This window comes from Episyrphus balteatus, chromosome 1 (genome assembly GCF_945859705.1).
Source record: "Episyrphus balteatus chromosome 1, idEpiBalt1.1, whole genome shotgun sequence".
Lineage (NCBI taxonomy): Eukaryota > Metazoa > Arthropoda > Insecta > Diptera > Syrphidae > Episyrphus > Episyrphus balteatus.
In genome coordinates this window covers 89,459,170-89,483,978 of record NC_079134.1, presented here as the reverse complement: position 1 = coordinate 89,483,978, position 24,809 = coordinate 89,459,170, and the positions used below count along the sequence as shown (strand labels likewise).

The 24,809-nt window shown below is 38.1% G+C and overlaps 2 protein-coding genes across 5 annotated transcripts in view; one reads left to right on the top strand and one right to left on the bottom strand.

Moving 5' to 3' along the window:
• The window catches only part of LOC129907415 (guanine nucleotide-binding protein G(s) subunit alpha), a 298,316-nt gene that overhangs the window by 99,847 nt on the left and 173,660 nt on the right, over positions 1 to 24,809 (bottom strand). The window lies entirely within an intron of this gene.
• LOC129907395 (uncharacterized) lies at positions 16,587 to 23,641 on the top strand. Of its 3 annotated transcripts, none has more exons than XM_055983576.1 (2): positions 16,587 to 18,977; positions 19,099 to 23,641. In XM_055983576.1, exon 2 carries the CDS (start codon positions 20,995 to 20,997, stop codon positions 23,140 to 23,142), a length of 2,148 nt encoding a protein of 715 aa, XP_055839551.1. In that variant the 5' UTR covers positions 16,587 to 18,977; positions 19,099 to 20,994; the 3' UTR covers positions 23,143 to 23,641. The 3 variants fall into 3 exon arrangements, 2 of the variants coding, with proteins under 2 accessions (XP_055839551.1, XP_055839556.1); XM_055983581.1 differs by having other exon boundaries at positions 16,589 to 18,977; positions 19,099 to 21,163; XR_008771020.1 differs by having other exon boundaries at positions 16,597 to 18,977; positions 19,099 to 21,163.

Sequence of the window (24,809 nt, the reverse complement as noted above, 5' to 3'; positions counted from 1 at the left end):
AAATGTTTTTATTATTTTTTTTTAACTTTGACCTCGAATATCTTTAGAATGGTTAGATTAATGAAAAAAGTTATTAAGACCTTTTTTGTGGAGCAATCAATTTCCAACAAGAATATGTCTTGCGCGTTTGATCATTATAATTTTTCAATTTGTTACAAAATAAAGAACAAAAAACGAATTTTTAAAGATTTTCTCGATTTTTGGCCCTCAAATATCTATTCAACGGTTAGATAAACGAAAAAAGAGTATAAGGCCTTTTTGTAGAGCGTTCAATTTCCTACAAGAATATGAAAAGAAATTTGCTAAAAAGTCAATTAATAAAAAAATTCTTTTTTTTTAGTAGAAGCTTAATGTAAAAATGAAAAATTGCAAAGCGGAGGACCTTCCCATTAATATAAAGAGCTCATATTTGGTGTGTATATTCTAGAGGGGTCTAGCAATCGATTTTTCGGAGTACCAAATCAAAAAAAAAATTTTCGATTTTTTTGACCCACCCTAGTGTGCATTGTATGCATCCCTCTCCAGCATGGAAAGCGGGGGTATGCAGTCGCAGCTTATGCGCCAGAAGCACCTCAACCAACTGACTTTACGGCAGAACTCGAAAAACTTTTTCAAGTCCTACGACTGAATTTGGAGGAAAACTATATCCTCATGGCCGGTGATCTGAACGCCAAACACCAAGATTGGGGAAATCAAATACAGAATCAGCGAGGTAATCATCTGTATAATTGGATGAGTCAAAACAATATTGAATATAGGGTTGATCTGCTGGCTACTGAAAGGCCATCGTTTCCAAGAAGCGGTTCTTTTCTGGATTTATTGCTTCTAGACTCAAGACTGACAATAACAGACTCTGTGGGCCAACACCCAAGAAACTGCCTTCGTACAATTGAGTACGACAGCGACCACTGCGGACTCGCCGCCGCAATACAGCTTCCGAACGAACTTGTGGAATTGGAGGAGTATGTACCGGAGCATTCTTACAACTACGGTAAGATGCGCTGGCCACGCTTCACCAACGCCTTAGCAAGAGAACTGCGTTCGAATAACATAGCCCCTCCAAACGACAGAAATCTGTCAAACAGTGAGATTGATGGTTATCTCCAACAGATGGACGATACCATCCTACAAACGATGAACAGAACGATACCTAAATACAAAGAACGTGACCAAAATAACGTTTACCGAAACGCGACTATTGACGCACTCCACAGACAAAAAAGCGGACTATTGACAAGACTTAAACGTTTATACCGGCGATTTACCGACCCACACGATCTGGAGATTAGAACACTGAAGTCGTCGATCAAAAACATCAACCAATTGATCAAAGAAAATTATAGGTTGTCTATTAATCTGTACTGGGACAAAAAAATTCGGGCCGTTAATTCTAGCGATCCGAGTATGTTTCCGCAGATTAATAAAATTTTTAGACGGAATGATCAAAACGAGCTTCCGTGTCTTAAGCTCCAGAGAACTGTGGAAAACAGAGACGTACTTCTGACCGCAGGCATAAATCCAGAGGAAGCCATCTTGGACGACGACCTCTTTATAATCGAAGATCCGCAAGAGAAAGTGGAGGCGGTGGGTGCTGCCTTCCAGCAAGTGTACAAGGTTAATGCTAGCATTAACCCGAACCATGACCTGGAAAACAGGGCCCTCCTTCACCACTTTTATCTACGTAATGATATTACGCAATGGCGATCTGAGAATCGCGGTTTTACCGGGTTTAATGAAGAGCACTTGGCAAACGCCATCATCGCCGAGCATGCTGGGGCTAACACCCTGTTAGTTACGAAGGTAGAGCTCAAGCTCATCTTCGATTCATTAAAGAAAAAGAAGTCAGCAGGAGTCGATGGTATATCCAACATTGTACTACGACATCTACCGCAAGAAGCTATTGACATTTTTGCCACTCTGTTCAACAACGCTCTGAATAATGCATATTATCCAAAGCGTTGGAAAACAGCAGTGGTACATCCTCTACCGAAAAAGGGAAAGGACAACTCCAATCCGGCAAATCTCCGGTCGATAAGTCTCCTTCCAAGTATCAGCAAGGTATTTGAAAAAGTTATCAATAGGGCTCTGTCTCAGTGGGCTGAGGACAACAATATCATACCGGATAACCAATTTGGGTTTAAGGCAGGACATGACACTATTCATGCCGCGTCTAAACTTGTATCTGATATTCAGTGGAACAAATCTAAAAAACAGTGCACGGGTGCCTGTCTTGTTGATTTGGAAAAAGCTTTCGACACCGTTTGGTTAGAAGGTCTCTATCTTAAATTAACAAGACTTGGTATAAGTAAACCACTTTTATATATGCTTTATGACATGCTCAATGGTAGAACGTTTGTTGTCAAAAGTGGCAATGTAACTTCTACTGGAGTTTTTAATATTAAAAATGGTCTTCAACAGGGAGCGGTGAACTCACCGATTCTCTTTAGTATTTACACCAGCGATCTGATAGGAAGTCTAACTCAGGCAATTGCGTATGCCGACGACCTAATTGCGTACAGAACAGCTCCAAAAGTTGAGGTCATAAGAATTCTCTTGCAACGTGACTTTGACAAAATTCAGCGATATTGTGATGACTGGAAGTTGAAAATCAACTTTCAGAAATCAGAAACGATTCTATTTAGGACTCCCTTGGCTAGGGCCTCAGGGGATACGCGAAGGAACTGGCGGAAGCTGGCCATCGCTGGACCACACGGACATCCACTGCCGAGTAAAAGTGTAGTAAAGTACCTTGGCATTTGGCTAGATCAATATCTATATTTCAATAGACATATGGATGCTGCTCTGGCCAGGGCTAGGGGAGCTTTTGCCCTGACGAAACGGCTGTTTTATAGCAGTCGGCTTGACACCAGGGTTAAGGTGATTTGCTACATGGCCCTCATCCGGCCGATGATTGTCTATGGATGCCCTGTGTGGTTCAACGTTGCTCCATCTCAAATGGAAAAGTTTCGGGTGTTTGAGAGGCAGTGTCTTAGACGTTGCCTTGGTCTGCACAGAACACCCGAATCTGATTACACGCATTACTATTCCAATGAGGTTCTATACAATAGGGCCAACATAAATAGAATTGATAACTTTATGCTGAAGCTTGTTCGTGGCCACGTTTCAAGAGCGATGGCCTCTTCAAATAGCTACATTTTTGGGGCTTACTACCCTAACGACGAATACTTCAAGAGTGTGTGTTTAAGCGGCTATATTCCGCCTGAGGCATTCCTCTATTTAGATAGTCGGGGGCTTGTACAGGATAGATTGGCAGTTCCGCTAATCTACCACGTCGGGCGAAGAACCGTGGACAGGCGACTGCTGTATGACGGGGACATCCTCGCACTAGGTGGAGAAGGGCGTCTTCGGTTCAGTAGGACTGTGTCCGATCGGGACCGAAGAGATAGGGTAAGGCAGGAGAACCAGTTTTGGTGGCTTCATTATAGTGTAAATAGTTAAAGTGGTCTTTGTTTCTATGCCTTGGCCGGCTTACATAGTTTTAGGTGTTTAGTTTTAAGCAGGGACAGTCGGGGTGGCACAAAAAAAAAAAAAAAAAAAAAAAAAAAAAAAAAAAAATAAAAATAAAATACAAAAAAAAATACAAAAAATACAAAAAAATACAAAAAAAATACAAAAAAATACAAAAATACAAAAAAATAAAAAAAATACAAAATTGCTTGCTGTGGCTGTTCTAGTTTTTAAGTAGTTTTAAGTAGTTTAAGTAGTTTTAATTAGTTTTTAAGTAGTTTAAGTAGTTTTAATTAGTTTTTAAGTTTTAAAATAAACAAAAAAAAATGATCAGAATCCAAGTTTTTTTAGAAATTATTTCTTGGAAAAAATAAAACCTTGAAATACTATTTGAATTAAATTAGTTTTAAGGCCGAAAGGCATTAGTATTAAGAAAAATGAAGAATAACTTAGAGTGCCCGTATAGGGCCAGTAAGTTAGTTGTAAGTAATTGATAAGTAGGCTAGTTTTTATGAATTTTTGTCTAGCTTTAAGATAGTTTTAAGATGATGAAAAATAAAAATGAATTTAAAATTAAATTAATTTAAACACCTGCTGGTCGAAAATTATTTTTTTAAGGCGCCATTGTTCTTCGCGAAAAAAAGGTCGCTGTTTTATTGTTTTATTGCTGTACACTTATTGATCTTGTATCGAGCACAAAAGAACAAAAAGTCGACCGTCGGTCGCGGGCGGCGCTTCGTTCTAGCGCGCTGTCTTGAAGTGAAAAAAGGTCGCGGTTTTATTGTTTTATTTGTTGTTTCTTTCATGTTTCATAGTCATAGAATGGCTTTTAGTTTTTGTTAAAAAAATTTTTTTTAAATTTTTTTTTCCATGTTTATGGTCATATTTATTGTTTTATTCTTTGTTTTTAATCTATTTATTTTACTACTATGTAATAAGAAACTATTTTTTAAATGTTTAATTAATAAATAAAAACGAACTGTGAAATTTGAAAATTTACTTTTTTATTTCTCTTGGTATTGGAATGTCGTACGTGCGCCTACTTTGTCGTACGTGTATGGGATGGAAAAAAAGTTGATTTTGGTGGCGTTTACGACAAACTGATTTTGGGTAAAAACCCCGATAATTTGAAAGCCAAACTAGATGTGACAATTTTGACAACATAAATATAAAGAAGATATCGCACAAAATATTCTATTAAAAATTGAAAAAAATCTATCGGCCAGTTTTTTTTTATAGAAGCTCAAACCTTAAAATGCGATTTCCCAAAATTCCAAAATTGGCGTATACGACAAAACAATTCTCAGGCGACGTTTTGTTGTTCAGTGCATTATTTCGTAAACGTAGGGCGGGCAAACGACTACATATTTTTTGTTTTTGTTAGTTTCTCGAGGTGGACAAACCTTATTGCCGTTTGATATTTTGTATGAACGTTGCTGTAAAAAAATTAAATTTTGAATATTTCTTAAACGGAGGGTATTTTGGAAGATTATCAGGAACTCGAGCTACACTGAAATTTTTTTTTTTTTTATTTTTAAGAGGTTTATAATTTTAAAAAAGTTTTTTGTTATAACTTCTGAACTAAGCGTGGGGTAACGAAAAAAAAAATGATGCAATAAGTTGGAATTAGAATGGTTAATTGATAAAAAATGAAAAAAGGATACATTTTACACTAAAAAAAAAAACAAATTTTGATTTTTAGAAGGTTGGTATTTTGAAAAAAAGTTTTTTTTTTTTAACTTTTAAACTAAGGGTGGGCTAACGAAAAAAAGTGATTTAATTAGTTGGAATTAGAATGGTTAATTGATAAAAAATGAAAAAGGATATATTTTACACTGAAAAAAAACAAATTTTGATTTTTAGAAGGTTGGTATTTTGAAAAAAGTTTTTTTTTTATAACTTTTAAACTACGGGTGGGCTAACGAAAAAAAGTGATGTTATTTGTTGGAATTAGAATGATTGATAAAAAATGGAAAAAGAATACATCTTACACTGAAAAAAAAAACAAATTTTGATTTTTAAGAAGTTGGTAGTTTGAAAAAAGTTTTTGTGTTGGGGTCGAAATTCTGTATGTTTCAAAATTCTGTATTCAAAATACTGTATGCCAAAATACTGTATGTCAAATTTCTGTAAATGCAAATGCGCGCGCACTTTTTAAATTATCAAAACGATATTTTTTACATCATTTTTAAATAACTTTAAAATACAGATTTATTTAAAAGAGGTTTTACTATGAATTTCTAAAAGATCAACTCAAGAAAGAGTCAAGCTTCTAATGCTGATTAATCTAGGTACCTTATTAAGAGCTATGGAAAAAAAAGAGAGAAGACAAATAAACTGTATGTCAAAATTCTGTAAATGCAAATGCGCGCGCACTTTTTTACATTATCAAAACGATATTTTTTACATCATTTTTAAATATCTTTAAAATACAGATTTATTTAAAAGAGGTTTTACTATGAATTTCTAAAAGATCAACTCAAGAAAGAGTCAAGCTTCTAATGCTGATTAATCTAGGTACCTTATTAAGAGCTATGGAAAAAGGAGAGAGAAGACAAAACTCTAAGCTTATTTAATAAACAATCTGAATTAAATCATGTTGCATACCTAAAACGGATATAAAAAAAAAATAAATTTGTATTGATTTTGACAATTTTTGTAAAATGTATTTTGTATGTTTAAGAAAAGTTTGATTTGTGTTCCTAGAATTAATTTACTTTTTTACTTTAATAATTATATTTGTATAAAACTAAAACTTTACTGTCGATAATTATATTTAAAGCTAGTATTATGTGTCTTTTTTTATCAAAGGAAATTTCTTGAAGAATACTGTATTGAACATAAAGTATTTTGCCGTACAGTATTTTACAAAACAGAATTTTGCAAGTCAGTATTTTGTTCATACAGTATTTTGACGTACAGAATTTTGTATTTACAGTATAATGACGTACAGAATTATGGTCTTACAGTATTTTGACCCCACAGAATTTTGTCGTACAGAATTTTGACAAGCAGAATTATGACCCGCTCCCAAAGTTTTTTGTTATAACTTTTAAACTAAGGGTGGGCTAACGAAAAAAAGTGATGTCATTTGTTGGAATTAGGATACATTTTACACTAAATAAACAAATTTTGAATTTTAGAAGGTTGGTATTTTGAAAAGAGTTTTTTTTATAACTTTCAAACTAAAGGTGGGCTAACGAAAAAAAGTGATGTTATTTTATGGAATTAGAATGGTTAATTGATAAAAATGAAAAAAGGATTAATTTTACACTGAAAAAACAAATTTTGATTTTTAAGAAGTTGGTACTTTGAAAAAAGTTTTTGTTATAACTTTTAAACTAAGGGTGGGCTAACAAAAAAAAAGTGGTGTTATTAGTTGGAATTAGAATGGTTAATTGATAAAAAATGAAAAAATGATAAATATTACACCGAAAAAAACAAATTTTGATTTTTAAGAAGTTGGTACTTTGAAAAAAGTTTTTTGTTTTAACTTTTAAACTGAGGGTGGGCTAACGAAAAAAAGTGATGTTATTAGTTGGAATTAGAATGGTTAATTGGTAAAAAAAATGAAAAAAGGATAAATTTTACACTGAAAAAAAAAAAACAAATTTTGATTTTTAAGAAGTTGGTACTTTAAAAAAAGTTTTTTGTTACAACTTTTAAACTAAGGGTGGGCTAACGAAAAAGAGTGATGTGATTAGTTGGAATTAGAATGGTTAATTGATAAAAATGAAAAAATGGATACATTTTACACTGGAAAAAAACAAATTTAGATTTTTAAGAAGTTGGTACTTTGAAAAAAGTTTTTTGTTATAACTTTTTAACTAACGAAAAAAAGTGATGTTATTAGTTGGAATTAGAATGGTTAATTGATAAAAAATGAAAAAAAGGATAAATTTTATACTGGAAAAAAACAAATTTTGATTTTTAAGAAGTTGGTTCTTTGAAAAAAGTGTTTTGTTAAAACTTTTAAACTAAGGTTGGTCTAACGAAAAAAGTGATGTTATTTGTTGGAATTAGAATGGTTAATTGATAAAAAATGAAAAAAGGATTAATTTTACACTGAAAAAAAAAAACAAATTTTGATTTTTAAGAAGTTGGTAGGTACTTTGAAAAAAGTTTTTTGTTATAACTTTTAAACTAAGGGTGGGCTAACGAAAAAAAGTGATGTAATTAGTTGGAATTAGAATGGTTAATTGAGAAAAAATGAAAAAAAGGATAAATTTTACACTGAAAAAAACAAATTTTGATGTTTAAGAAGTTGGTACTTTGAAAAAAATGTTTTTTCGTGTTCTGCAAAAGAAATCACTTCAAACCATTTCATATTTTTTTTTACTTTTGAAATACGTTTGGATATATTTTACTATGCATGTAGCTTTTCTAGGTACTTATATGGCAAACAAAGAAATAATTGATTTTGAGACTTGAAAAATTATTTGTAGGTTGTGGTTTTAAATGTTAAATGTCAACTTAAGCTTCTTAACAGGAATGTTATATGGACTACATTCAATCAAGTAAAAATGTTAATTCAAATTAAAAACATTTGAGGCGCAATGCAACCACCAGTGGATTTAATTGTTCTTAATTATAAATTAAAAAAGGGTCACTGAGGTGTATACGTACTTTTTTTTTAGTGTGGTAAATAAAAACTAATTCTTCTATAATTTTTAAACTAAGCGTAGGATAGCAAAAATAAAAGTTGGGCTATCCTGAGCTAACCTTGGGCAAACAAACTACTGTTTTAAGATAACGATTTTTTCACAGGAAAAAAAAATTAAAATTTTTTCGGTTTCTGATATGGAAAAAAGTTTTTTATTGTATATTTTGAAAAAATAGTGCAATCAAGAAAGTTGGGCTATCCTGGGCTAACGTTGGGTAATCGAACCACAGTGCAAAACCAACAATTTTTACACTGAATAAAAAAAGTTATTTTTTGTGGTTTTTGAGGTGAAAAAAATTATTCCGTTAAAACTAAGGGTGGGCTAGCGAAAAAAAATCTTGGGCTAACCTTGGCTAACCTTGGGCAATCGAACCAGACAGGTTTGAAAAAAAAATTTGCATTTGGGGGTGCTAGCTTCACATAGCCTCATTAGAGCCGCCATTTTACAAAATGGAGTACCTTATAAGTTTTTGTCGTTTAATTTGGCAAAGTCAAAAGCAACAACAATTTCCCAGACAAATTTGTTTACATTAACTATTTCAATGGGCAGCTGTCAAAAGCTTAAGAAGCCATTCTTTAGTTTTGACAGTTCTCGATACATACTTTTTTCTAATGATCATACCTTCTCTCTTTATACCATACCCACCAAGGCACTCCCAACAATTGACGGTAGCGGAAGAATTCATTTAAAGAATCAATGGTAGCGTCACCAGTTCCAGTTTCGGTTATATTTTACCTGTTGAGGTAAAAAAAAGCACCCATGTTTTTAATCGGCAATAACTAAATTCAATTCGAGAACATCAACCGAATCGTCGGTCAGAAGCCGGAAGTCATAAATATCAACAATGGAGAAGCAACGACATCGCAGGAAAAAGCAGAAGCATTTGTAGCCCACTTCGAAAGTAACTTCACACCGAACCCTTCCGTAATCCCGGTCTTCTAAGAGGAAGTCGAAACATCCATCCAAAGGACCTTATTACCTAACAAGGATAAAGAAACATTCAGCGACTCCAATCCTGCAAGTGATCCAACTGACAGCCCAAACCTGAATACCCCAGAAGATAATACCGAAATAATTAACCTATCCAAACCGAAACAATCAGCTGGACCGGATGCAATCTCCAACTTCATCATAAAGAGGCTCCCGCAAACAGTGATAATGTTCTTAGCTATCATCCTCAACAACTGCATAAACAACTGCTACTTCCCGCAGAAAACTCCAAGAATTGTGGCGATTCCTAAGAAAGGTGCTAGGAACATCATCTCCAATTACAGGCCAATCTCTCTTCTCAACAACCTTAGTAAGCTCTTGGAAGAGCTGACACTCAGGAAGCTGAAGAAGTTCTGCAGCGATAACATCATTTTTTTTTTTTCAATTTTAAATTCATTTTTATTTTTCATCATCTTAAAACTATCTTAAAGCTAGACAAAAATTCATAAAAACTAGCCTACTTATCAATTACTTACAACTAACTTCCTGGCCCTATACGGGCACTCTAAGTTATTCTTCATTTTTCTTAACACTAATGCCTTTCGGCCTTAAAACTAATTTAAGGGGTTATATCTAGTTGTAAGTGAGAAAAAACGTTCTTTTTTGCGGATTTTTTGTGAAGAGGCATTTCATTATACAAACATGAAGAATACATGTACATATAGCAAATTTAATGTATAAAAATAATTCGCTGTGTATTTAGAAAAATATTGGGTTCCGTTATTTTTGTAGTAGATCTCCTAGACGACCACCCAAAATTGAAAAATCGAAAATATTAATTTCCAGGATAGACGAATGCAGGTAATGAACGAAGGAATAGTCAAAATTTTGATTTTTTACAAAATGGCGGCTTCTCAAAGACAAAAATCGTTTTTTTTTTTTCACGAAAATTTACACTTTAAAATCTCATAAAAAATCCAATTATTATCAAAAACCTTTTTCCTTCGTTCATTACCTGACAAAAGTATCAAAGAAAATTCAGTAAAAATTTCAAGCCAATCGGTCCAGCCGTTCCGGAGTAATCGTGCTCACCGCCAGACACCGATCATTTTTTTGTTTATTTTAAAACTTAAAAACTAATTAAAACTACTTAAACTACTTAAAAACTAATTAAAACTAATTAAACTACTTAAAACTACTTAAAAACTAGAACAGCCACAGCAAGCAATTTTTTTTTTTTTTTTTTAAATTTATTTTTTTATTTTTTGTATTTTGTATTTTTTTTTTGTATTTTTTATAGTTTTTTTTTTTTGTGCCACCCCGACTGTCCCTACTTAAAACTAAACACCTAAAACTATGTAAGCCGGCCAAGGCATAAAAACAAAGACCACTTTAACTATTTACACTATTATGAAGCCACCAAAACTGGTTCTCCTGCCTTACCCTATCTCTTCGGTCCCGATCGGACACAGTCCTACTGAACCGAAGACGCCCTTCTCCGCCTAATGCGAGGATGTCCCTGTCATACAGCAGTCGCCTGTCCACGGTTCTTCGCCCGACGTGATAGATTAGCGGAACTGCCAATCTATCCTGTACAAGCCCCCCACTATCTAAATAGAGGAATACCTCAGGCGGAATATAGCCGCTTAAACACACACTCTTGAAGTATTCGTCGTTAGGGTAGTAAGCCCCAAAAATGTAGCTATTTGAAGAGGCCATCGCTCTTGAAACGTGGCCACGAACAAGCTTCAGCATAAAGTTATCAATTCTATTTATGTTGGCCCTATTGTATAAAACCCCATTGGAATAGTAATGCGTGTAATCAGATTCGGACGAAAGATTATTCTCTGCTGTATGTGACGGATAAAGGTGAGCCTAGATCCTGCATACTAGCAAAGAAAACACTAACAGTATTTTTACTCCCTAATTACAGCGATCGTGATATCACAACCGCTACACTGCAGACCTCCAAAGGAACATATTGGATTACGTCTGCTTACCTAGGCCATGATTGTGGGCCGCCTCCGGGGGAGACACTTGGGCGAATGATCGCAGCAGCAGCGAGCCAAAAAGTAGATCTCCTCATTGGCAGTGATGCTAATGCTCATCACACAGTGTGGGGGAGTACTGACGTAAATGAAAGAGGTGAGTCACTTTTTGATTTTATTCTAAGTACTAGTCTCCTTATTTGTAATATTGGTAATGAACCTACCTTTGTTACAAAGAACCGACAAGAGGTATTGGACATTACCCTTGTATCCCAAACAATTCACCACAGGATAAAGAATTGGGCTGTATCTAATGATCACTCATTCTCAGATCATAGGTATATCCAATTTAGTCTCGAAGATGAATGCACAAAACCCACCGGTTTTCGTAATTATAGGAAAACGGATTGGGTGAAATATAGGGAAACTTTTACTACCTGCTACAATAATCAGGACAATATTTTCCCTTCTAATACAGATGATCTTGACTTAAAAGTCAACGATCTCACCAAAGCTCTAAACAATTCCATGGCTAACTCTTGTCCCCTTACCATAATAAGAGGAAAGAAAAAACCGCACTGGTGGAACAAAGAGCTAGAACCGCTCAGGAAAGACTGTAGAAAGGCTTTCAATAGGGCTAAACAAACAAGGAACCCATTAGACTGGGACCTGTATAAAGTTTCTCTAAAAAGTTACAAGAAACAACTACGGAAAAGTAAAAGATCCTCCTGGAGGAACTTCTGTAGTAAAATTGAAGATTCTTCTGAGGCATCTAGACTCAGAAAAATCCTTTCAACTAATCCAACCATGCCGAGCTCCCTAAAAGACTCTAATGGCGATTGGACTAGCTCCTATGAGGAATCGCTAAACTTGCTACTAGACACTCATTTCCCTGGTAGCTCGAACTCAATAAGTGACTTTGGTCACCGACCCAACCAATTTTATCAAATTAGCAAAGATCTTATTTCCAAGGATAGACTAATATGGGCAATAAATAGCTTCCATCCATACAAATCACCTGGGCCAGATGGTATCATACCCGCTGAATTACAACACGTCTCAGATATCATACTACGAAAGTTGGAAATTATAATGATAAGCTGCATAAGCTTCTCGTATATTCCAAAGGCCTGGAGAGAAGCAAAGGTGGTTTTTATACCAAAGGCGGGAAAATGCTCTCATGTCACTCCAAAAGATTTAAGACCTATTAGTCTATCATCCTTTCTGCTTAAAACTCTAGAAAGAATGATAGATATCCATCTAAGACAGGAAATTGAACCATGTCTGATCTCTAAGGCACAACATGCCTACACTAAAGGGAAATCGGTGGAAACTGCTCTCCATTCTCTGGTTAGCACCATTGAATACTCTCTACACTACAAAGAGTACACTCTTGTCGCCTTTTTAGACATAGAGGGTGCTTTCAATAATGTCAGGAACTCAGCAATCATGAATGCTCTTGACAATCTCAAAATAGAAGACCCGCTTAAGAACATGATAGAAATCATGCTTAGTAGCAGGATTATCAGTTCAGAGTTGGGAAACTTCAAAACCCGTAGAGCAGCCAACAGAGGGACCCCTCAAGGAGGGGTCTTATCGCCTCTCCTATGGAACTTAGTAGTCAACGAACTGCTGCTAGACCTAGAGGGAGAAGGTTTTAAGGTTATCGCCTACGCGGATGATGTGGCAATTGCCGTATCGGGCAAATACCCACAGACACTTGCAGAACTTCTACAAACAGCTTTAAACAAGCTAATTCACTGGGCTAGAGGATGTGGATTGGATATTAATCCCCACAAAACGGATCTTGTTCTTTTCACGAGGAAATACAAGATTCCAGACTTCAAACTCCCTACAATTAAAGAGGTAACACTTACTCTATCCGATCAAGCTAAATACCTAGGACTCATTTTTGATAAAAAACTGACCTGGAAGCTCAATATTGAAGAAAGAGTTAAAAAAGCCAATGTGGCACTCTTTTCATGCAAAAAAGCCGTTGGTGGCAAATGGGGATTTTCTCCTAACATTGCACACTGGCTGTACACATCGGTCATAAGACCAATACTTACATATGGGATGGTAGTTTGGTGGACCGCACTGGACAAAACGATAAACTTAAACAAGCTTATCAAAGTCCAAAGGTCAGCAAGTATGTGCATAAGCGGTGCGCTGAGATCAACCCCTTCTGACGCCCTAGACATACTTCTAAATCTCACACCCCTAGACATCTTCAGCAAACAAGTAGCAGCTAGCTCAGCTACTCGTCTAAAAGCAACCTCTCAGTGGACCAGTAATCATATTGGCCACACAAACATTCTAAACAACTTCGGATTCCTTCCGGATCGTCTAGACTATACCACACCTCAACTGGTGTTCGATAATAATTTCCAGAACTCCATTCCCTCCAGAACTGAATGGGAGAACCTTAGTACTCTGGATAATGACTCTTTACACTTCTATACTGATGGTTCAAAAACCAATGAAGGTGTAGGAAGTGGCATATTTTCGGAAAAACTGAATCTCAGTCTCTTCTTCCGCTTACCAGACCAATGTAGCGTGTTCCAAGCAGAAATTCTGGCGATTAAGGAGGTTCTCTCTTGGCTCAGAGAAAACGTAATATCCAACACGGATATTCGGATCTTCTCGGACAGTCAAGCAGCCATTAAATCTCTTGCCTCCGTCTCTACAAACTCAATCACGGTCCTCGACTGTCAAACATCTCTAAGGGAGATGTCTGAGCAGTTTAACATTCACCTCGTATGGGTGCCGGGACATAGAGACATCCCAGGCAACTGCAGGGCAGACGAACTTGCCAAACTAGGAACAATTACTCCTCTTCAACCAGAAAGGAACAATATAGGAACACCTATCGCTACATGCAAACTTATGCTAAAGCAGGACGCTTTAAAGAAAACCAACCTCAGATGGACTCAGAGTAATACTTGCCTAGCTACTAAACAAATATGGCCTCGTATAGACTTGAAACGTTCAAAGGGTTTGTTAAATTTAAACAGAATGCATATTAGCTGCACCATAGGTGTCCTTACAGGACACTGTCTAATAGGTAGACACGCAAAAAGAATGGGCGTGTTCTCTAACGATTTCTGCAGAAGTTGCATGGATGAAGAAGAAGAGGAAACTGTTCAACATCTTCTGTGCACCTGCCCTGCTCTCTCTAATAGAAGAAAACTCTATCTAGGAGAATTCTTCTACGATTACACTAGTGATCTAGTGAAAACGGACGTCAAAAGTCTATCTTCATTCATAAGAAGCACCGAGTGGTTCGGCTAGTGAGTCCCAACTTGCTAGTCTTTTGTGGTATCACAATGGATCCATAAGGGTCTAAGTGTGTCGGGTAATTTGCCTGACAGCCACTACTACCTAACCTAACCTAATCAGATTCGGGTGTTCTGTGCAGACCAAGGCAACGTCTAAGACACTACCTCTCAAACACCCAAAACTTTTCCATTTGAGATGGAGCAACGTTGAACCACACAGGGCATCCATAGACAATCATCGGCCGGATGAGGGCCATGTAGCAAATCACCTTAACCCTGGTGTCAAGCCGACTGCTATAAAACAGCCGTTTCGTCAGGGCAAAAGCTCCCCTAGCCCTGGCCAGAGCAGCATCCATATGTCTATTGAAATATAGATATTGATCTAGCCAGATGCCAAGGTACTTTACTACACTTTTACTCGGCAGTGGATGTCCGTGTGGTCCAGCGATCGACAGCTTCCGCCAGTTCCTTCGCGTATCCCCTGAGGCTTTAGCCAAGGGAGTCCTAAATAGAATCGTTTGATTTCTGAAAGTTGATTTTCAACTTCCAGTCATCACAATATCGCTGAATTTTGTCAAAGTCACGTTGCAAGAGAATTCTGATGACCTCAACTTTTGGAGCTGTTCTGTACGCAATAAGATCGTCGGCATACGCAATTGCCTGAGTTAGACTTCCTATCAGATCGCGGGTGTAAATACTAAAGAGAATCGGTGAGTTCACCGCTCCCTGTTGAAGACCATTTTTAATATTAAACACTCCAGTAGAAGTTACATTGCCACTTTTGACAACAAACGTTCTACCATTGAGCATGTCATAAAGCATATATAAAAGTGGTTTACTTATACCAAGTCTTGTTAATTTAAGATAGAGACCTTCTAACCAAACAGTGTCGAAAGCTTTTTCCAAATCATCAAGACAGGCACCCGTGCACTGTTTTTTAGATTTGTTCCACTGAATATCAGATACAAGTTTAGACGCGGCATGAATAGTGTCATGTCCTGCCTTAAACCCGAATTGATTATCCGGTATGATATTGTTGTCCTCAGCCCACTGAGACAGAACCCTATTGATAACTTTTTCAAATACCTTGCTGATACTTGGAAAGAGACTTATCGATCGGAGATTTGTCGGATTGGAGTTGTCCTTTCCCTTTTTTGGTAGAGGATGTACCACTGCTGTTTTCCAACGCTTTGGATAATATGCATTATTCAGAGCGTTGTTGAACAGAGTGGCAAAAATGTCAATAGCTTCTTGCGGTAGATGTCGTAGTACAATATTGGATATACCATCGACTCCTGCTGATTCTTTTTCTTTAATGAATCGAAGATGAGCTTAAGCTCTACCTTCGTAACTAACAGGGTGTTAGCCCCAGCATGCTCGGCGATGATGGCGTTTGCCAAGTGCTCTTCATTAAACCCGGTAAAACCGCGATTCTCAGATCGCCATGGCGTAATATCATTACGTAGATAAAAGTGATGAAGGAGGGCCCTGTTTTCCAGGTCATGGTTCGGGTTTATGCTAGCATTAACCTTGTACACTTGCTGGAAGGCAGCACCCACCGCCTCCACTTTCTCTTGCGGATCTTCGATTATAAAGAGGTCGTCGTCCAAGATGGCTTCCCCTGGATTTATGCCTGCGGTCAGAAGTACGTCTCTGTTTTGATCATTCCGTCTAAAAATTTTATTAATCTGCGGAAACATACTCGGATCGCTAGAATTAACGGCCCGAATTTTTTTGTCCCAGTACAGATTAATAGACAACCTATAATTTTCTTTGATCAACTGGTTGATGTTTTTGATCGACGACTTCAGTGTTCTTATCTCCAGATCGTGTGGGTCGGTAAATCGCCGGTATAAACGTTTAAGTCTTGTTAATAGTCCGCTTTTTTGTCTGTGGAGTGCGTCAATAGTCGCGTTTCGGTAAACGTTATTTTGGTCACGTTCTTTGTATTTAGGTATCGTTCTGTTCATCGTTTGTAAGATGGTATCGTCCATCTGTTGGAGATAACCATCGATCTCACTGTTCGACAGATTTCTGTCGTTTGGAGGGGCTATGTTGTTCGAACTCAGTTCTCTTGCTAAGGCGTTGATGAAGCGTGGCCAGCGCATCACATATCTACAATCCATAACCGGAGAATGGAGAAAGAGCGAATCGGAATATTACCAAAAAATATTCATGCGCGCGCAACTTAAGGAGAGCAAAATATTCTCTACAACAAGAGAATGTTCTAGAAGGGGATTGTCTACTTGCCACAAGCAGACACAAAAAATAAAAATAACCACCAAACTAAACTACTACTTAACAACCGTAGCAACCCAACAACAACTTCAATGCGCACACACCAAAGAGAGAGAAAAGCAAAAAGAGGAGAAATGAACCGGAATATCAAGCGTCTTCTCTACCGGTTCAGTTTGAATTTTTCAGTTTAAAAACGAATCTTGAAGTGTACGGTTTAATTTGCTAAAAAAGAAAAAAAGAAAACAATTTAATATTGACAAAAAACAACTTTAAATATTACAAAAATAAAATGTCTAACAAAAAAGGTAATAATACTTCTTTATGAAAATTTAATTAAAGTGTTGTGCGGGACTATGTGTGTATTAGGTAGGCAAGGGCGTGCGTCGTCGCACCCAGAATTTTTTTTATTATTTTTATTGTTGTGTGTGATTTTTTTCTTTCGTTGTTTTTTTTTTTATGATAAATTCAATGCATTGTTTTCACAAATAGGGAGTTTTGTTTAAATTTTTCCAGGAGGAAAAATAAATACTTTTCTGTGAATTTTTTTTTTATTTTTTTTTTGGGGAATTTCTGTTTACTTTTCCAAGGTAGTGTTTATTTTAAATGGAGTTTATGTTCAGTGCAGCACATAGATGCTTCGACCACTAACATATTATTTACAAAAATTTAAAATAAACGGAGTGGAGGGAGTGGAGTTTATGTTCAGTGCAGCACATAGATGCCTCGACCACTAACATATTATTGACAAAAAATGGAGTGGAGTGGAGTAGAATTTTTGTTCAGTGCAGCACATAGAGCCTCGACCACTAACATATTAAATTCAAAAATTTAAAATAAATAGGTAGGTGGAGTGGAGTTTATGTTCAGTGCAGCACATAGATGCCTCGACCACTAACATATTATTTACAAAAAAAATGGAGTGGAGTGGAGTAGAGTTTATGTTCAGTGCAGCACATAGATGCCTTGACCACTAACATATTAATTTCAAAAAATTTAAAATAAATAGGTAGGTGGAGTGGAGTTTATGTTCAGTGCAGCACATAGATGCCTCGACCACTAGCATAATTATTTTTAAAAAATAAAAATAAATGGAGTTGAAAGGAGAGGAGAGGGTGTTCAGTGTGAGCACATAGATGCGTGGACCACTAGCACATTTTATCGATTTTATCGACTTTTACAATTGTGGGAGAAGTCGAGCGAGCTGTTCCTACAGCTTGTAAAGGTGGCAGAAGAGGAGGAGCTATCAGATCTGGAGGAGCAGATGGAGAGGATGGAGGCCGAATACTATAAATCGGCTGAACTCATCCGACAACAGTTGGCCGTTATCGCCAATAGGAATCGCGCGCCAACCGCCACCAGCGAAGAGGATTCCCAGAAAATAAGCGTGAGCCTGACGATGCCAGCTCAACAACATGATATTAAAAACACCTGGGGAGAATACGACGGGTCGCTCCTCAAATGGATCGGGTTTAGAGACCGATTCAGAGCAGCCATCCATGAAAATAACGACATCTCGACGGCATACAAGTATTCATACTTGAAGAAGTCGTTGACTGGCAAGGCAGCAAAAGCCTTAGGAGACAGCCATCTGCATCCAGATAGCTATAAGGAGGCATGCGAGAGGCTGGTTCAGCTGTACGACAAGCCGTACCACATCAGCAAGGAGTACCTCAACCAATTTTACAGGTTGCTGGTGCTTCCGGAGAGACCAGGAGCAAATGAGCTTCAGCGGATGTCCAACGTCACCCACGAGACCATCCGTCAACTGAAGGCTCTGGATGTTCCACTGGAGAATTGGGATCTAGTGTTCGTGATAGGCCTTCACGACCGCCTAGATTCGGAGACCAAAAAGCAATGGGAGTTGCAAAGGGCGAGCGAGTTCCCTAAAATAGGAGATATGCTTGAGTTCTTGGACAAGCAAGCAGGAGCCATGGAGAACGTGAGAACAGATTTTAGAACTCAGCCGTCTACATCAGCTGCAGCCGAGAGAGTACGCAGGATAGATTGGGCAGCTCGGACCAATCAAAGGAGAGCGGCAGCCGTGGCAAATTATGGACCTTGCGACGCATGTGGACAAGACACACATGCGCTATTCCACTGCCCGGAATTTTGCACTCTTGGCCTAGGTGCAAGAAAGGAGTTCGTTTCCAGGAGGAAAATTTGTCCAAACTGCCTTAGGAAAGGCCATAAGAAGGGAGATTGTCTTGAGATCAGCTGCTATGATCCAAGATGCCGGGAGGACCCGCTGCACAACAGCATGCTTTGCCCAGTCAAGCAAAGCATGAGAAATGTACTAACGGTAAGGGCGGAGAGTGCTAGGAAGGAGCAAAATAAGAGGAAGGCTTGACTAGATGAAGGAGTTGAAGGGAAGCGGAGGAAGCTGGAGGAAGAAAAACCTTCCAGCTCCAAAGGTAAAAGTAAAGCCAAAAATCTTTAATTTATTTAAATAAAATCTTTAAAATGTACATTGTACACCAAAAAATTTTTAGTTTTTAATTTTTTACTTTTTATTTATTATTATTTTTGAAACAGGAACAGGGGGGGAAATTAGTTTTATGCCGACAATATTGGTAAGCATTGAAGAGGGAGGGGTTCGATATGGACCAGTAAGAGGGTTTTTAGATACGGGTTCGCAACCCAATATAATAATCTAAAAGTTAGTACAGGAGTACAAATTGAGAACATTGGCCACTGCAAGGAAGGCAGTCGGTATTAACAATGTGCCTTTGGAGATAAATCAAAAAATTAAATTAAGGATACTTCCATGGTACAATGCCATGGCAGAGGAGAATTTTGAGGAGATCTTTTGGGTTTTACCCAAAGATAGTAATTGGGAACCTATATTACCTTCGGCAGTATTGAATCCCATGTTGATTCATAAGCCAACGGAGATTCCATGGGCGGATCCAGATTTTTGGAAACCAAATCCAATTCAGTTGCTTTTTGGGGTAGGATTTTTTGCAAAAATAGTATCATCCGTCATTCAAAGAAATATGGGGGGAATGTCTCTTATAGAGACACAATTAGGTATTGTTGTTTTTGGAACACAATCAGAATTGGTAGACGAATTGACAGGTCAGTCTCTTTCGTGCGTTCAATACCAGGAGGGAGTTCAGTTAGATAGACTGTTGGAAAAACTTTGGCAACTAGACCAAGTTAATTCATGTCCACAATGGACAGGAGATTTTGGTAGAGAACCATTTCTTGGAGACATATAAACGGGATGAGTCAGGAAGATTTATTGTAAAAATTCCGTTAAATAGGGAGATTAAAGAACTAGGAAGTTCTAGGGAGATCGCTTTAAAACGTTTCTTGTACCTAGAGAGGCGGTTAGCGAAAAATCAGGAGATGAAAACAATCTATGTGGAAAAGATGAGGGAGGAGATAAGATTAGGTCATTTGGCATTAGCCACGGAGAGACCACAGGAGGGAGAAATGGTATATTATATACCACATCATTGCATTCCCAAAGACAATCTAATTGTTTATGATGCAAGTTGTAAGACAGACAAAGGTTTATCGCTCAACGACATTCAATTACTTGGGCCAAAATTGCAAAAGGATTTGCACGAAACTATTATGCGTTTCCGTAGGCATAAAATAGCGATATATGCAGATATTCGCAAAATGTTTAATCAGGTAGGGCTGGCTAGGGAGCAATGGAATTTGCAAAGGATATTTTGGAGGGAGAATCCCTTCCAAAGATTGCAGGAGTATTGGCTCACAGTAGTCACATTTGGCTTAACAGCATCACCATATGTTGCTGTTAGATCAGTATTAGAGACTGCCAGGATGGCAAAAGGAGAATTTCCAATTGCTGCTAAAGCAATAGAAGAGGATTTCTATATGGATGATTGTGTGACAGGGTCACATACGGAGAAATCGGCTATCAAATTAGCTAAAGAAATTGATACTGTACTAAAAACAGCAAAATTTGAATTGCGTAAATGGAAATCAAACAGCCAGGCGGTTGTTGGAGCAATGGAGTCGGAGTCTGAAAAAACTTTGTTATTTTCAGAGGGGGAAGGCACAACTATTTTAGGTTTAAAATGGTTGATAGAAGAAGACAAGTTCACTTTTATGGTAAAAAATCCTAAATTTGAAGGAGTTATAACAAAAAGGAGAATAGTAAGTCATGTAGCGCAGCTATACGACCGAAATGGATACATATCACCGGTAACAATTATTGGTAAGATCATGATCCAGGAGTTATGGAAATGAAAAATCGATTGGGATGACAGACCATCCATAGATTTGGAGAATAGATGGATTGAATTTTGGAATTCAATTTTTTATTTGGAAAACTTCCGAATAGATAGGTGGTTGGGAACAGGTAGCAATTCAAAAATACAAATTCATGGGTTCTCAGACAGCAGTGAGTCTGCGTTAGGGGCGGTATTGTATGTAAGGGTTGAATATATTAATGGTATGGTGACTAGTAAACTACTTACATCAAAAACTCGAGTAGCGCCATTGAAGATGGTGACTATACCTCGTTTGGAGTTATCAGCAACGGAGTTACTTTCAAGATTGGTGAAAGGAGTCATTGAGTCAATGGAATGGCCGACTGCTGAGTATGTGCTATGGCTTGACTCTAGCCCGGCATATTACTGGATAAGGAAGGAGACAAGAAATCTTAGAACATATGTTGCAAACCGAGTTTCTTCGATCCAAACCAATACAGATCTTAGATGCTGGCGTCACATTGATGGCAAGGAGAATCCAGCTGATCTACTTTCAAGAGGAGTTCTACCAAAGGATTTGGTCAACAGTAATTTATGGCTACACGGTCCTAGTTGGATAACTAGGGAACAAACCCAATGGCCGAAGAGTAGAATAATGGAGGAAGTTCACCAGGAGGTGGAAAAGGAGATGAAGATATTTTCTGTGACGTTCTTCAAGGAACCAATACAAATAAGACTTAAAAGATCTATGAACTGTGTTCCATTGTTGGAATATACGGGAACATTGGAGAAAGCAATAAATATTCTCAGTTATGCCGGGAGGTTTATAGAGAATTGGATTAAATGGAGAAGAAAGCTGAAGCAAGCAAAGCGGAAAATAAATCGGAGACCTAAGAGAATAAGGAAGCAACAGGCAGTTGCGCCTCCTACTCTAAGAGAAAAAGCGGAAGCTATGGAGTATCTGATACGAAAAAATCAGCAAGCAAGTTACAACAAGGAGATTACTGCACTGAGAGCTGGAAAGCAGTTACCGGACAAGAGTCCAATAGAAGGGTTGAAACCAATCATAGATGAGCATGGGTTGCTTCGGTTTGGTGGTAGGCTAGGTAGGTCAGAGGTAGATTATGAAATGAAACATCCAGTGATTATTGCTAACGGTTCAAGGTTAGCTGAATTACTAATGGATAATGCTCACCGGGAGATGAAGCATGGAGGCATTCAAATAATGATGCAATTTATAAGACAAAGGTACTGGATACCAAAGTTAAGGGATGGATTAAGAAATCACATTCATAAATGTGTTGTTTGTGTGCGATTAAATGCACGAATGGAGGGACAACTGATGGGGGAAATACCATCAGAGAGAGTCCAGGTTGGGAAACCATTTTTAGCTACCGGAGTAGATTATGCTGGTCCTTTTGAATTAAAGGTATCCAGTGGAGTAGGAGGGAGAAAAAGGAGAAAATGTTGGGTTTCAATATTCGTCTGCATAAGAACTAGAGCAGTTCATATTGAGATCGTAGGAGATCTATCAACAATAGCCTTCATTGCTTGTTTTGAACGGTTTATTGCTAGGAGAGGGAGATGCGAGAAAATGTTTAGCGACAACGGAACTGCTTTCGTTGGCGCATCTAAAGAACTAAATAAAGCTTTAAAAGTCTTTTCAGATAAGGAAGCATTGGAGCATTTGCATAGCAAAGGAACTGAATGGCACTTCATGACCCCAGCCGCACCACACCAAGGAGGTATATATGAGGCTGCGGTTAAATCGATGAAGTTTCATTTAAGGAGAATACTTGGGCAAAAGATATTGCCTTATGAGGAGTTTTCAACGTTATTAACGCAGATCGAAGCCATCCTCAATTCCAGGCCGCTTCATCCGCTTAGTGACGACCCAATGGACGTTCAGGCGCTAACGCCGGGACATTTCCTGGTAGGTGAACCACTAATTTTACCTCTTCCTTTCAGATTAGACGAAAGACCAGATACAGTGGGAGCTAAATTCTGGAAAGAGAGACAACAAATGGTTAATCATTTCTGGGCCAGGTGGCAGTCAGAATATTTGACCACTCTGCAGGAGCGGAAAAAATGGAGAAAGGTGAAGGAGAACTTGAAGGTTGGTCAACTAGTAGTTCTCAAAAGTGAGAATTTCCCTCCAGCCAGCTGGGGCATGGCTCGGATATGCGAACTCCTCCCAGGCCGGGACGGGTTGGTCCGAAACGTCATCGTCCAAACAGCCACTAGAAAATTAAAGAGACCGGTGCAGAAGATATGCATCCTGTATTTTTTTATTAAGTCTTGTTACGTCCTTCAGACGTGCAGGTCATGTGTTAGTCTTTCAGAAACGGAGATAATAAATGTGGGTTTTTTAATTTATATTTTTCCCACATAAAAAGTCGTACTAGCTTCATTTTTAAGAAAGGACTAATACACTGTGCTTGAATGCTCAGTAACAAGGTGAAAACCTCTGATTCTGCCGCCGGTGCTTTAGGCACGGAGGCCTGTTGGACAACCTTTGGTGGCTTTTGTGTCGCCTTTGGTATTGCTCTTTGCGCCATTTGGGCGAAAGAGATACTTGGGTTGACAATCGGAGCACGCCCTACTGGACGTTTTTCAACGACAGCCTGCTTCGCCGTTTTCTGCTGCTTCATTTGCTGAAACCTCGGACAGCCCCGATAATTAGCAGGGTGCCCGACGCTTCCGCAGACTGCGCATTTAAGCTGGGCCTTATCTTCGACCCGTTCCTCCCCGAGTTTACACTCCCCCTTATTGTGGTTCTCTCCACACTTTACACAGCGCGACTGCATTTCGCAGTTGGCTGCGGCATGGCCGAACCTTTGGCAGCACACGCATTGAAGCATGTCACCGCGCCTTTTTAATTTGTCCCAAGTGACAACCTGGTAGTTGAGGACGGTAATATTCCTCAAACTATCCAGTTTGCTGATGGGCGAGAGCTGCACTAAAAATATCGGCAGTTTCGGCTTCTCCCGTCTGGACAAAACCGTTTGGAATGGCTTGACGCTGATGATCTCGAGATCACCACTCGCTTTGCGGCAAAGCTCATCATAGAGCGCCTGGGGTTCCGTGCAGGAATCTATGCCCTTTAGAAGGACCGTTTGGATTTTCTCCAACTTAGGGGTAAAACTGAAGTACTCAGTGGTGGCTTCTTTAAGTAAGAATTTAATTTTTTTATGATCCTCCACAGTGTGGCAGTGGATCGAATGTCTATTATTACTAAGTCTTTTAATAAAAAAATGTTCGCCTATGGCCGACTTACATAGTTTTATGGTATCCTCTAGCTCCATTTTGAATACATTTATGGGTGGCACGTTTTCTTTTTTGCTTCGTGTTGTCTGTGGCTGCTGCTGGTGTACTCTCCCACGCTGCTGCTCCTGGGCCTGCTGCTGTTGAGTCCGCACCTGCTGCTTACTTCCACTGGGCTTATCTGCCTCTGTTGCTTGTTGTTGTTGCTTTTTATTTTGCTGTTCTGGCATCGAGATCATAACAGCGCCGAGAAAAAGGAAGAAGAAGATTAGTCTAAGAGCCGGCAGCATATTTTGGCAGTTTTGATATAACCGAAATTCGAGTGTGCACATATTTAGATATGCACCACAGTATGTCAACGGAAAAAGTCTGGCAGTGATCTTTTTCAGCTTTCCCTTGCCAGACGCATCCAAATTGCAGTCAAAAATCAACTTTTGGCGTTTTGGTATAACCGAATAAATGTTACACCAAAACATCATAAATATCCCTTGATTTCGAAACTGTGGGTACCGCAAGTTTCTTTTTCAGCTTTCGCCCCTCCAGACCGCTTTAAAGCATTTTTCTAATAAAAATCCTAATTACTTCTTTTCTGTTAGCTATAACCGTATGATGGTAACAAATTCATATTCTATTACTATTCTAGGTCTAGAAAATATAATTTTTAGCCAGCTATTTTTCAGCCTTCCCTCAGCCAGACGCATCCAAAGTGCAGTCAAAAATCAACTTTTGGCGTTTTGCTTGGTATAAACCGAATAAATGATACACCAAAAATCATAAAAAATCCCCTGATTTCAA

Coding starts and splice junctions, on each gene's coding strand:
- LOC129907395 (XM_055983576.1), top strand. CDS start 20,995: ATGGTGACTAGTAAACTACTTACATCAAAAACTCGAGTAGCGCCATTG.